Source organism: Callorhinchus milii, unplaced genomic scaffold (assembly GCF_018977255.1).
Source record: "Callorhinchus milii isolate IMCB2004 unplaced genomic scaffold, IMCB_Cmil_1.0 Scaffold9, whole genome shotgun sequence".
Taxonomy (NCBI): Eukaryota; Metazoa; Chordata; class Chondrichthyes; order Chimaeriformes; family Callorhinchidae; genus Callorhinchus; species Callorhinchus milii.
In genome coordinates this window covers 10655689-10668793 of record NW_024704750.1, presented here as the reverse complement: position 1 = coordinate 10668793, position 13105 = coordinate 10655689, and the positions used below count along the sequence as shown (strand labels likewise).

The following is a 13105-nucleotide window of genomic DNA, read 5'->3' as shown; positions in this document are numbered from 1 at the left end:
AAAATAAGAAAATGGTCTGAGGGATTTTTCTTATAATAAGAGCCTCTTGCAAACAGAGTGAGGAGAATGCAACCCATTTCCCAACCTACACAGTGATACTCAGCTGACTGCTGGAGAATGTATGAGGGCACCTCAACTGCTGTTTCTTTTGTCTTATTTGTCCCCACTCGCAAATTTTGTCATGAAACGCCAAATGTCTATTGGTTGTTTGGGAATATAAGTGCGATTAAACAGTTCGCTGAAGAACTTATGGTTAGACTGAGTTAGCATTGAGCCTTGAATTCCATGGAAGGCCTGTTCCTCGTCTCCAAACCTGAGGAAAATAGGAATAGCTTTATGTTTGTTGCTTTTTATCTACTTCCTCACAAACATATTCGATCTGTTCTGTAGTTGCAAGTTCGTTGTCTGACTCGTCATTCTGTCAACCTAGAGATTTCCTATCAATAATAAATAATCCTTACATTTTATATAGCGCCTTATCATGTCTTCGAGATTTCTCACTGTTCTGTACACCAAACTTTCCTCTCTTCTCTTTCAAACATCTTGTTCAACATAGTTTTGGTCCTCTTCGCATCCACATTCCCATTCTTCAAAACTGAAATTGTTTACCTATTTTAGATTTCTCCCCACCTCCACCCCCAGGTGACTCTATTTAGATTTATTAGGTAATTTAAGAAAAATTCCCTCCTGTTATAGAACATATATCTCTTCCCCCCGCCCCCCCCCCCCCCCCCCCCCCCCCACATGCACACACACACGCACAATATAGTGGGGAGATGGATGACCTCCACTTCCTACGCTTGATCTTTGAAAGTGGCTAAGATGTGAATCAGCCCTAGGTGCCTCATCCTCAAATTTCCTCTCACTGCTGAGTCCCTGCTCAGCACCAGCCTGCAGCTTATATTGGGAAGTCGGTCTATGGAGGATAATGGGCGTGAATAAGCATTTTACCACTTTGCCGTCCTTCAGAGGCACCTTCTGCATTGGGAATAGATGATGCAGTCAAACGATGCAAAAGAAGAAACAGATTCATAACCCCTGAGGCAGCATAGTTATCATTGCTCAGTGCACTATGCTGACTCTGAAGTCTGTCAAGATAGTGTGAACACTTCTTTACAAGGTTTGACAAGAAGGATTGCATGTATACTGTTGTTCGATTCCTCATGTGAACATCTAATATCGAGGTGTTTACTGATGATCTTCAACTGTCTAAACGTTGTGTTAAAAATGATACATGTAAGTAGGAAAAATAATGGAATTATCGATGTCTAGTTCAATCTGCACATGATGAAAAGAGAGTAAGCCTTCAATTGTGTTTGCCAATTGTTCTGTAACTTTTACAGACACAAGTCATACCCAAGAATAAGTACTTTTATGAGGCATTTGTTACCATTTATTGGATGAATGGGCAGGAGTGAGATGTGTCCTTACTTATTTATGTGTCAAAATTATTGAATACCCTATTTTGAACTGCAGTCAATTTTGATTCAGTCTAGGTTTTGAGAGGCTGCAAATTCTCACTATATTGTGATATTCTACAAATAAGCTACATTTATACACAAAATTCATTTGGTGATCTAGTTTTGGTGTCCTACTTATTGCCATGTGATGAGTTATCATCGCGTTATTCATAACTTGGAAAAGATCCGACTTTAGGTTGAAATGGACGAGCAGCAGAGTGTAGGCGTAATCCTTAAAATAATACTAATTCTTACATTTGTTTTACCAATTTTCAAGTCGGCAGGCTGTCCCAAAATGCTTTACAAGATAATAATAAAAATCCTTGCATTTGATAGAGCACTTTTCACGTCTTCTAGACTTCTCAAAGTGAATATACAAATATACTGTAAAGTGAATTGGCCATATATTTGTGGTGAAACACTGCAGCCAATGGCGCACAGCGGTGTCCCACAAACAGTCATGCATTGACTGACCAAATTATCATTTAATTTTTTTTCTTGAGGGATTATTATCAGGCATGTGGAGTAAGAAAGCTTGTCAAGGTTTTGCCCTGCCGGGAATCGAACCCAGGTCTCTCCCTTGCGAGGCGAGTGCTCTAACCACTGAGCCACAGGACTTCATCAAGATATATTGTAAAGTGATTGCCAATTTGTGCACCGCAATGTCCCATAAACAACCGCAATGTAAATAACCAATTTTATCTGGGGTATAAGCCAGGATACAGAGAGAAACTCTTTTCTTTTCGCATAGTGCTATAGGATAGATCTTGAATATCCACATGAACAGGCAGACAGGAACTCATTTTAAAATCCCCTCACACACTCTTGCACTGTAAAATGCCACACGCTCTTACACTGTTAAAAAAAACTATAAAAAAATTAAATCAGTCAAAATTATTGCAAGATAAAAGGCCATTCAGATATTGGCTGGGTTTGGCTCCAGGGCAATTGGTTGTGTATTTATAGACCTAAGAACTATTAGTGGCAAGAACTGTATCCTAACATCTCAGGCATAAAAGGCACATTTGAACATATGAATTGGTTTTTGGTGCTATGGCAACTTTCTGCCCCTTTGATCATCACTAATCAGCAGTCTTCAGTTGTTTCTGCCATGTGGACATTTCCCATTTATATGTTTTTTTTAAGCATATTTGTTCTACATATTTTTCACAAAAAAACTACTGGAGTGCTGGTGAAGGAGAGGAATCCAGGCTATGAGTATACCTGTAAGTGCTCAAGGAGCTGAATCTATCTGCTGCATTATTAGGACAGCTACCCCTGATTGCATGTATGCCACCAGTTGGCAAACAGCAATTTGTTCCCCATAGAGCAGAGAATTGCTTATTGCTCCCTACAATCTTGTCCATTTCATTGTGGGTGGGTGTAGAAACTGCATTAAAGGCAGCAGCATATTTACATCACCAAATTGGTCTGAGTCCATAAACAAAATGAATAAATATTGATGCCTGTATCAGTGCTTGAAAGGCTGCATTCTTGAGGTTGGCAGAGTCTAAGTTCAGAAACATTTCCTTAAAACCCTAACCATGTAGACATTCTAAGCTGGCAGGTGGAGGTTGCTTTGAAGCTGAAGCTAAAGCTCACTTTATCTATGTGCTTTTTAGGATTTATTTGTTTTGCTTCATAATTTTGTTGGTCTTTGTTGAATTCCAGCCATTTCACTGTGGTCTTTATTTGCAAAATGTCACAAAAGAACGCTTTTAATAAACTGTATTCAGCACAGGTTTACAAGATTTGCTGTGTGGACAGGTATAGAGTTGCTGTTTGTTCAGCTGGCTAAATGTTAATATAAGCATGTTACTCCCATAGAAATCAATATAAAGAGAAACTTCTACAAGCAATTTGCACCTATTATAAAACTGTTCTAATAGTTCTGAAATGGTGCAAATTAGGATACAGTGTTGTAAAATATTAAACTGTGAATGTTATAAGTACTGTATTACTACTTAATAGTAGCACCATCATTACTTAATAGAAAGTACAAACTAACAACTGGACAAATAACATTCAAAATCTAATTTTTTCAAAACAAATTCTAGATTTATGCTGCTAAAGAATTAACGTAATGTTTTGGATTGCGTGGAAGGAAAGATCCAATTTGATCAAACATACCAAGATGTGAGGCCACCGAATAAACTCTTTGAAGAATGTAACAAGATCTCTATCATAGTCCTTCAAACATTTCAACGTATACTCATTTTCCAATGAAATGTACATTTCTTGCAAATTGACTTATTTTGGAGATGCTCCCTATCTCTTCACAGCAATTCTGTCTATTTTTATCTCCTTTGCTTATAATTATCTAATTGATAAACTAGCCACAAAATTTCCAAAGCAAGTGTCCATTATTTCTCAAATTTAATGGTGCTCGTCCTCTTGTGTGCAGAACGTGGAGGACATTGATTAAGGTTACCAGCACAGATAGAGAATACAAATCCCCAGATAAATCTCAGACTGTGTATGCTGTAAACATGTGGTTTCAAGGAAGTGATAAAAATACTGGGGCTCAGATAATGGCTCCTCCTAACTGCCCTGTAATAATCTCAGTATGTCAAATGGACCTCCTCAACGAGACTACTGTATTTACCCTATTGGATGCAAAGTACAATAATACAAACTACACTTCAAAATCTCCATTTGAGCTAATCTCTGAGTTTTAACAGTGCTGCTTCAATGTGTTTTTTGTAGCAGTTGACTAGTGGGTTATCAATACTATGTGTGTTTGACGAGGAGGGAGAGGTGAGAATGCGTGTGTGAGCCAAACTAGAACTATAGCAATGTACTGCTTTCTCCCATTGAATTCATAGATAATGAATCCTAAGATTTCCCTTCTTTCCTCTCTTGTCATTCGGCCAATATTTTGATAGTTCAAATAACTTATTTTGTTTCCTTTTTCTGGATCTTACAGACAAACATCTGTCTCTGTGTAAATGTATATACTGATCCCTATCCTGTTTTCCTGGTGTATTTATTTGAAAAACCTAACACTAAAAGTTGCATGATCTGATACTGGCTTTTGTATTGCAAATATGGGTAGTTTCAAAGTGCTTTATTTCTCCCAAGAGATGTTGCTGTAACAAGTTATCAATTCCAATAGAGTGTTGTATAAACTTGGTGAACTACTTGATAGTTCTTTACACTGAAAAAGAAGCTACCTAGTGACATCCAAACATTATAAACCCACTTGCTCAATATGGTTAGATATCATTTGGTGATTTAGTTTTGATCAAGCAATCACTTGCCATTAACCTTTATTTGTTCATATGATTGCAAACTTTAGAATTCAGTTTGGTGTTTGACCTGCAAAACTGGATGCTCTTTTTGTATTTGTCAGTTAGTCAAACAATCGCCAGGATAAATACATATCACTATGGTTTATGTGCTACAATACCAGAACTGATGTAAACTAAATTGCACTTACATACATGTCACATCACAGCTTTTGTTTTTCAACTTATGTATACAGGCTGCTTTTCATTTTTTATGATGCGACTTGCTCTTATGGTAACACATTGAAAGTTAGTTTGTTTTTTTGTTTGTTTAACTTGCAGCTATAATGCAGGTCAAACGTTTTTAAGTTAAAAACATTCAAATACCTTTTACTCCGTTGAAAGCTTCTAAGGGCATTCCTACCAAGGAAAATCTCTGGCATAGCGTTCCTTGCCATTTATCAACATGGCACATAACAATGTATTCCACATCAAGAAAGCAGCATTGCTCCCCCAATAGGTTAAGTACCTAAGTGATACAGATCAGAAGGTTTACATTTGAATCCCTGTTTGCACTGAATCTCAGCTAAATGCATCCCATGCAGATACTGGACTGTTACAGTTAGCCTCAGTGGCCCTGGACAAGGGAGGCAAGAGAGCAAGCAAGATTCCTCCCCGCAGGCCAAACAGTCTGACACTTTCCATTCCCAGACAGCCCACAAATCATATTAGCCAAAGTGCCACACATTTCAAGTAGTGGAGTAAAGCAGGTGAGAATGGCAATGCCAGCTTCTCTACTGTACTTTTATGGTCCTGGGTAGGTGTGCTTCATCTCACTGATCAACTGAGGCTCTCAGCTGATGGATATTGTACAAATACCAATAGTGTAGAGGAGCGAAAGTCCAGGAGCATTAATTCAAGGTTGGTACAGTTGACTCAAAAAAGTTTTTTTTAAAAACGTACAGTAATTGGCGCCTAAGTTGGGACAGCCTTTTACCGTATTTATCTCAAAGCTTTTGCAAAACACTAGTTGGGGGCAGCTTGCTGCTGCATAATGCTTCGATTTTTTTACTAGCCCTGATTTGTCACTTTCGGGATCAGGATTTGTCTCTGCCGCTGGCTCCCTGAAAGCCAGGCCACCAACATGGAGATGTGTACAAATGACCTGCTGTGACTGTGGATCCCAGGTTTGTCTCCCTCACCTCAGGAAAGTGTCAGTCCTCCATTTGGCACCTCCCCCATGGTGATCCTGCCAAGATCAGAACCCTCACACTGTGCAGGATAGCAGGGGTGAGCTCCACTTGATTTTAGGAGCTATAATGTGCTGGAATGTCTTGCTGGTGGTAATCTCGTCTCTCACTACCTTGTGTGAAAAGAGCAGCTTGCCCTGTTGCTTTATTGTCCTGTCCACACGTCAGTGGTCCCTTATCTCACCCAAAGTGCCAGTGTTTTGCATATGCACATATTTACCAGAATTAGATTACAAGGACGACTTTTCCAGTAACCCATCTGGAAAATATCTGGGAGCAGCTGCTCCTACAAGTGAAAATGTGATGGAAGTTATTTTGTGCATGTTTATTTTTTGATTGAAAGTATTTAGATAGTGAGGAAGTCCATGCACTACGAGCCAACAACCGCTTCCCTTTTGTAGTATTGTGTTCATAGATAGATCAAGGTTACATTTACAAACGATTAGCCACTCTCCCACTGTCTAACTCTTTCTTTCTCTCACATGCCCCAATTGTGAACTTTGTTTCAACCAAACATTTGCCGCAGACTTAATCTAATGGATGGACCCAATAATGGCCTGGTAATTACAATACAAATTTACTAAAGCTCCTTTCACGTCCGGCGGACGTCCCGAGGTGCTTAACAACACTGGCTTGACACTTGAGCTGGGAGTGGGCGCCCAGGGGGGTGGAGAGAGGAAAGATGACTGAAAGTATCGTCAAAGAACGTCTTTAGATGGATCTTGAATGAGGTGAGGGAGTTGGTGTTAATATTTAATAATAAATTAATACTTTTCGCAGCCTCCATGAACCATGACAATTATTCAAAAAAGCAACAAATGCAGAACCAGAATATAACGGAACGAAACCATTCATGCAATCACAGCATAAAAAACATAAGGCCATATTGAACTGTCTTTTGAATCCTACTTCAGATACACAAAGCAATAATGAGCATATTGTTTGTGAGTGTACAAACCTGCTGGTTCTTGTTTTTAAAGTAAACCATTTCGCCCACAAAGCATTCACTTTACAGTATATTCTGTGACGCTATGTCAAATGCAAATATTATTATTAATTATTGTTTTCAATGATCTCAAGGATTTTGACTAATCTTTCATAAACAGTACAGTTTATAGTCAGACAGCTGCAATTGCAAAAAATAATCTGCTAACCAATCTGTCCTCACCTTTAATCTTTCTGAGTTCCCAACCTCACAGCATCCTTGTAGCTGGGGGTCCTTAATATGCTTTGAAGGCTTACTTCTGAACTCGCTCCATCTGACAAGATGACTTGTTTTTTGCCTTGTTCCTTTTCAATTGCATTTCCTTTGTTTTTGTGGATCTGAAATCCTTGCTTTCCCCAAGCTACTCTATGCTATTAAAGCTGTATGACTGAACACGGTTTACTTCGTGAGCACTTGTTAATATAGTGAGGTTACCCGAAAATATTTTATTTAGAAATATCACAATTGTAGCTTATTTACAGGTCAGTTGATTTTGTCTTTTTTGGGAATTGCTATCAGAGGTGTAAACAAGGCAACTGAATAACCAGAGAAATTGTGTGTGTGGGTGTGCGTATGTGTATGAACGAAGTGACTATTCACCACTCAGGCACAGCTCCTCAATTCATTTCCAATCTCAGTGCTGACAGTTTCTTGCATTTGGACAAGACAGGAAAATCACTTGTCACGTGAATAAAGTGGAATTATATTTATGTACTGCATTAAAGGAGCTAATTATTTCAATGAATGTCCCTAAAATTCCTTCCTTCCTGAAGCCCTACCTTTCGGCTCTGTTCCCGTCCTCCTAGCCCCTCTGAGCTCCAGCGTCCACCCAGTTTTTGGAAAGTAGTTTGAGACTTTCTCCCAACATGAAAGCTGAGTTGTTGAAACCAAATATAAAATTTGGGCAGTGCAATTTTTAAAATGAACGTTTTCATGAATTTTCCTTTTTTTTGGGGTGCAGGAGAGGTGGAGGAATTAAACTATTTAAAAGAGTTGCCTCAGTTTACCCTATGGTGCAGTGTATAAGAACACACAGTGGAACATGAGGACGTAAAGACTGGAAGGTTGCAGATTTAGGAGTCCTGTAGCTCAGTAGTTAGAGCACTCGCCTCGCAAGTGGGAGACTTGGGTTTGATTCCCGACAGGGTGAAACGTTGGGCAAGTTTCCTTACTCCACAGACACGCCTCTGTTTACCTAGCAGTAAGTAGGAACCCATTTGTTAGTCGATTGATGCATCGCTTTTCCGGGAATAGTAATTCCTTCAAAATAAATAAAAATTATTTGGTCACTTCAATCCACGACTATTTACGGGACACTGCTGTGTGCAATTGGCTGCCGCATTTCGCCCACAAAATATATAGTCAATTCACTTTACAGTATATACTGTGAAGTGCTTTGAAACATCTCAAAGACGTGATAAGGCGCTATATCAAATGCAAAGATTATTATATTAGATCCTGGTCTGTGCTGTGTAAGCTGATCTCAGCCGGGACAGAAGTTGGGTTGCTACAATTGGCCTCACTGCCCCAGTGCAAGAGAGAGCAAAATCAGCCAGGTTTCCCATTATCTAGATATATTTACTTCAAGAGGCTCATGTGTGGCAGTCCAGTGAGGACAGTTTCAGGCTGTGATGCCTCCACAATTGAATAGCCTGCTGACACTCACTGTCAAGTCTCAGACATGAATAATGTCCGCTTAGATGAGGTGCTGGAGAGTGCCCTTGGAGATGTAACCCTGAAGAAGCAGAAGGAGTTGAACGATTTCAGGAGATGAAGAGAGAGGGGGAAAATTGAAGAAGAAATATTTGGGACAGGGGAGATTACTTTGAGCAGTTGCTTTGAGCATCTGCTTTCCATTTTCCATAGATATTTATTAGGTAAGATTATCAAAGGAAAAGGAGAAAAGGCATGTAAATGGAGTTATGTTGCAGATCAGCCATGATCTAATAGAAGGCTCGAGAGGTTGAATGGCCTACTCCTGTTCCTATGTTCATTTTACCGATTTGATTTGGACAAGGTATTTTCCCCTTCAACTTAAAAGGCTGTGAATCAGACTACTGAAAATCAGGCAGCAGTCGTTCTTAAAATATTAACATGTATTTGTGTATGTGTGTATGTATATATATAAAGAGAGATAAATACAGATATATAGATAGATATATTTAACTTAACCCACTTTTTTTTAAACTACGTTGTTCTTCATGTAAGATCGTCTACCTTAAGGTCCCATGTCACCTGCTTATACACCAAGTACAGCAATAAAAAAACACAAGCTAAACATTGTTTCTTAAAAATATAATTGTTTATAGATCACTGTCAATTATTTATTTACTCTAAATAAATATGTTGTGTGTAACACACACACACAGAGTAATATAGTAGATGTAGAGGTAAGCCAATCAATTATCCTTGTACCCTTAATCAACCTCATGTTCATCACAGATATAATCTTATTAAGGTTCTGTAGAAAGAATGAGTTGTTTGAAAGTGTGGTTTCCCAACGGTTTTACTATGTTACATGTGCATTTGATCATCTTTGTTGCACTGTACTTGTGTGACTTTTATTATTTAATAAATCATGACACTGGAGGATTGTTGGATGCTGGAAGCTACTGCCACCGGAACAGTGGTAGGCCATCTCTGCTTCCTCTCACTCGTGTTCTGATAATTTGCCAGTTTTTAATTGCAAATTCTTAAAAATAACCCTAAAACCAAACTTCTTGTTTGGTCACAGTTGGAAAATTGTGAGCCTGATATATAAAGTGCTGACACATTTTGATTGATAGTGATTACATCTTTATGAACTCTGGCTGAAGATCCAAACTTCCTGATGGGTCAAATATTCCACAGGGCTACTTCCTGAGATTGCTTGGTGGGATTCAACAAATGTATGTAAAGGCTGAAGCACAGTTCCTGGATGTAGAACAATGCTTTCGAACAGTTTGTGCATTTGAGCAGTGAGATTATTGCTTACGCTTTATATTATCAAAACTGACAGCAACTCTAGTAGTGAAAAAAATGTCATATGTTAAACTAAAGTGCTTTCATGCTGTCCTAATTTGAAAACATTCAGTTGCGTGAGTGAGGTAATTTAGAATATCTTTACCTGAAAAGCCTACGGTCCCAAAAGACGAATGCTATTTTTTTAGACCTTGACAGGCCGAAGCTTTATTGGTTTTACATTATTGGTTTCAGAAACTCATTCAGATAATGGGGTAAAGTATTCCCTGGACTATTAGTGACTGGCCTCACAAACTACCTGAATGTATGTATTGTAAATATACAACCTTCGGCCTTTGTTTTTTTTCCCCCATTGCTTTTAACATTGGCTTAACATGGACAATGGCAACGAGTCCAAGTCTAGCTGCAATCCTGCTCCAGTGCAATTGGTTTGTAATTATATCCAGTACTCTGGAAGGGTCTGTGTCTGTCATATTCTTGGCCTTGAAAAGCTATTTGGCATTCCTAATATTCTTAAATTCTCATCTTCAGCAGATAGAGGAGAGAAACTGTCTTGTTCAATCAAACATGACCCATTTTCAACATGGCACAAGAACTAACCTGAATGCTACAAGATGATCCACATCTGATCTACTTTGACATGTTATGTTACATACTAGAGTATCATTATCTGGGTGGGATTTGTTTGGTAGCTGGCATCCAGTGGAAGAGTAGGGTGTAAACCTTTCGATCCTGCCATTTAGGGAAAGAGTTCCCGATCTGCATTGCTATCAGTGAGTTGTTGTGAAATTGATATGGGTGAAAACAGCATTGAGCTGATTACAATGCTCTTTTGGGCTCACATATGTTGACAGTATAGGGCCTAACCTCCTCTCTGTGGAGCTGTACACTACAAGAAGTTGGTACCTGAGGAAAGGAGAAATTGCTCCCCAAATGTTTTATGCAACAAACATTCTTTCTGTATGTAAAGAAAAGTAAAACAAAACTGTTTCAAGTCAAAAACCTTTTTGGAGACCGTGCAGTTTTTTAAAAACATTAAATATAATTTTGATTTTTTTTTCAGATTTGGACCAGGATTAGTGATCTACTGGTGTGGTTTTATTGAGGAATTGGACTGTCTCCGTGATCGTGGCATCTTACTCAAAGATTGCTTCCCTGAAGACATTATAACCTTCCATTGCACCACGGCCAGCACCGACAGTGGAAAGAAGAGGTGAATCCGGAAGTAATTTCGCCTTCCTGCAGTGCAAACTGCTAGAAACATCTGTCCTGAACTTTAGTTGAACTCTTGCTGCCCTGGGTCACCATAAAGCCTCTTTAGAAAAACACATTGAATGTTTCTGCTTTACTTCAGCACCACACTTGTGTGAGCAGCCAAAAACTACAGACACGTCCCAGTCATTATCAGCATCTATGTCTGTATCAAGAGTTTATAGATGGCCATAATCTTCCTTCCTTCCGAATTCTTTTCTCCCTGTCTAGAGAAGGACAAAATGCTGCCACAGGAAAGTTCAATTTTCTTATTAGCATTGGTTGCTACCTTTTTGAAGTTAGTTTGCTTAACTATAGGATGCTTTTAACTCATATTTCAAAGTTTTGATTAAGTGGTTGAAAAGTTGATTCCTCAATGTATTGCTGTATTTTGTCTGTACAAGTGAGAAGGGCTTTAATAATATACTATCCTCGGAATGTTTTCCCTACGTTCTTGTTACCAGCAAATCAAAAAATAAGAAGACTCCTTGCATTTGACGTAGCGCTTTTCACAATGGGAAGACAGTATAAAGTGCTTTGCAAGATTTACTATATAGTAACTATTTAGCCGCAATTTTACTGCAAATATTTCCTGAATTTTCCCCTCTCACATCATTCCTCTCCCCTTTCCCCCACCCATTCCTCCCCTCAAATTGGTTCTCCATAAACACTGAGCCCTGAATGTTGTTGCATTAGGAGCAGAGTTGGATGCAGCATGAATTTTAGACACTTGTTATTGGGAACCACAAAATACTCGTGTAGTCATTATTCAGATTTACTGCTCTGTATGTGTTTTTAAAGGTTCTGAAATATTTTTCTGGTTCGTCCAAATTGACTTTTCAAATCTTAATAAAATTGTACTTTTAGCTAATTGTCTTTGGTTGACAGCAGAATAGACAGACATGTCTTTCATTCAAAACTTTCATTCGTTTACATTACATGTGATTTTATTTTGAGGCTGTGTTGCTGTATTATTTTCTCCCATGTCTTCCCTTCTGATTGAGTCTTGTCAAGAACTTGCAAGGAGAGGTTTGGAGACCTCCGGGCTTCTGTTCATGCAGTACTTAAAACAGCCATGGAGAGCCACAGAGCCTGCAGGTGACAGTCTCTCTGATATTCCCTTTTCCCTGTGACAGGGACGGGTATCACCTGTCTGGTGCTCAGCTCACAGCAGTTTTGACAGATTAGTAACTCAACAGAAAGTGGGTGTTTGAAACGTTGTCTTTTCCCTCTGCACCACCCTCCTAAACACAGTCATGAACTTTAAAATGACTTTTTTGCATAGCATTTTGATACCTAAATTGTACCTTCCATAAATGAAACTCTTGTTTTACTTGGCAGCTGGTCATAAACTCCACTCAATGCTCTTCTGGTGCTTTGTTGTGTTAGGGTTTAGTATCACACACCTGTGTGCTCTTGCTTTTCGTGTAACTGTAAAGTTGTTTGATAAATAGAATTAAGTGCCAAGTCTTGTACATCCTCAATAATGTAACAATGTTTTCTTTACCTTTATTGAGGTTAGTCTCAGTCAACATTTTACACAAAAGTGATATCATAATAATGCCCAGAGATTGTTATGGTGCTAATTGAAATTATACACATCCAGACATCAACCTAACTGCTTAAAACAAAATTTATGCAGAATTGTAAAAGAGCTGCAGTTTCTTTTAAGCGTCTAGTTTGCAGCTATAGATACAGCTGCTTTAAAGAGGATGTTTGACAGTGCTAATGGAATAAACAGTAGCAAACTAGGAGCCTTAATTGTGCTAAGAACTAAACCAAAATACAGCCCTACCATTTTGCATTCTTGGCCTGAATAAGTTTTGTTTTGTGTGATCCAGAGAATTCTGTTTATACATTTACCAGGTAAGTTGATTTGATTTCACTTTGAAAGTTCAGCTCAGAAACAGTCGAGGGGCCAACATTGAAATGCCGTAGCCTAATGAACTATCCTTTCAAAAACTACTTGTT

At 38.7% G+C, this 13105-nt stretch overlaps 1 protein-coding gene across 3 annotated transcripts in view; it reads left to right on the top strand.

The window, feature by feature from the left end:
• The window catches only part of cdin1 (CDAN1 interacting nuclease 1), a 92429-nt gene extending 80424 nt beyond the window's left edge, over window positions 1–12005 (top strand). For all 3 annotated transcript variants that reach the window (XM_007888032.2, XM_007888035.2, XM_042338083.1), the window contains one exon: window positions 10947–12005. In XM_007888032.2, the coding sequence (XP_007886223.1) occupies window positions 10947–11100 (154 nt within the window). In that variant the 3' untranslated portion in view covers window positions 11101–12005. The remainder of the gene's footprint in view (window positions 1–10946) is intronic.
• The last annotated feature ends 1100 nt before the right edge of the window (window positions 12006–13105 follow it).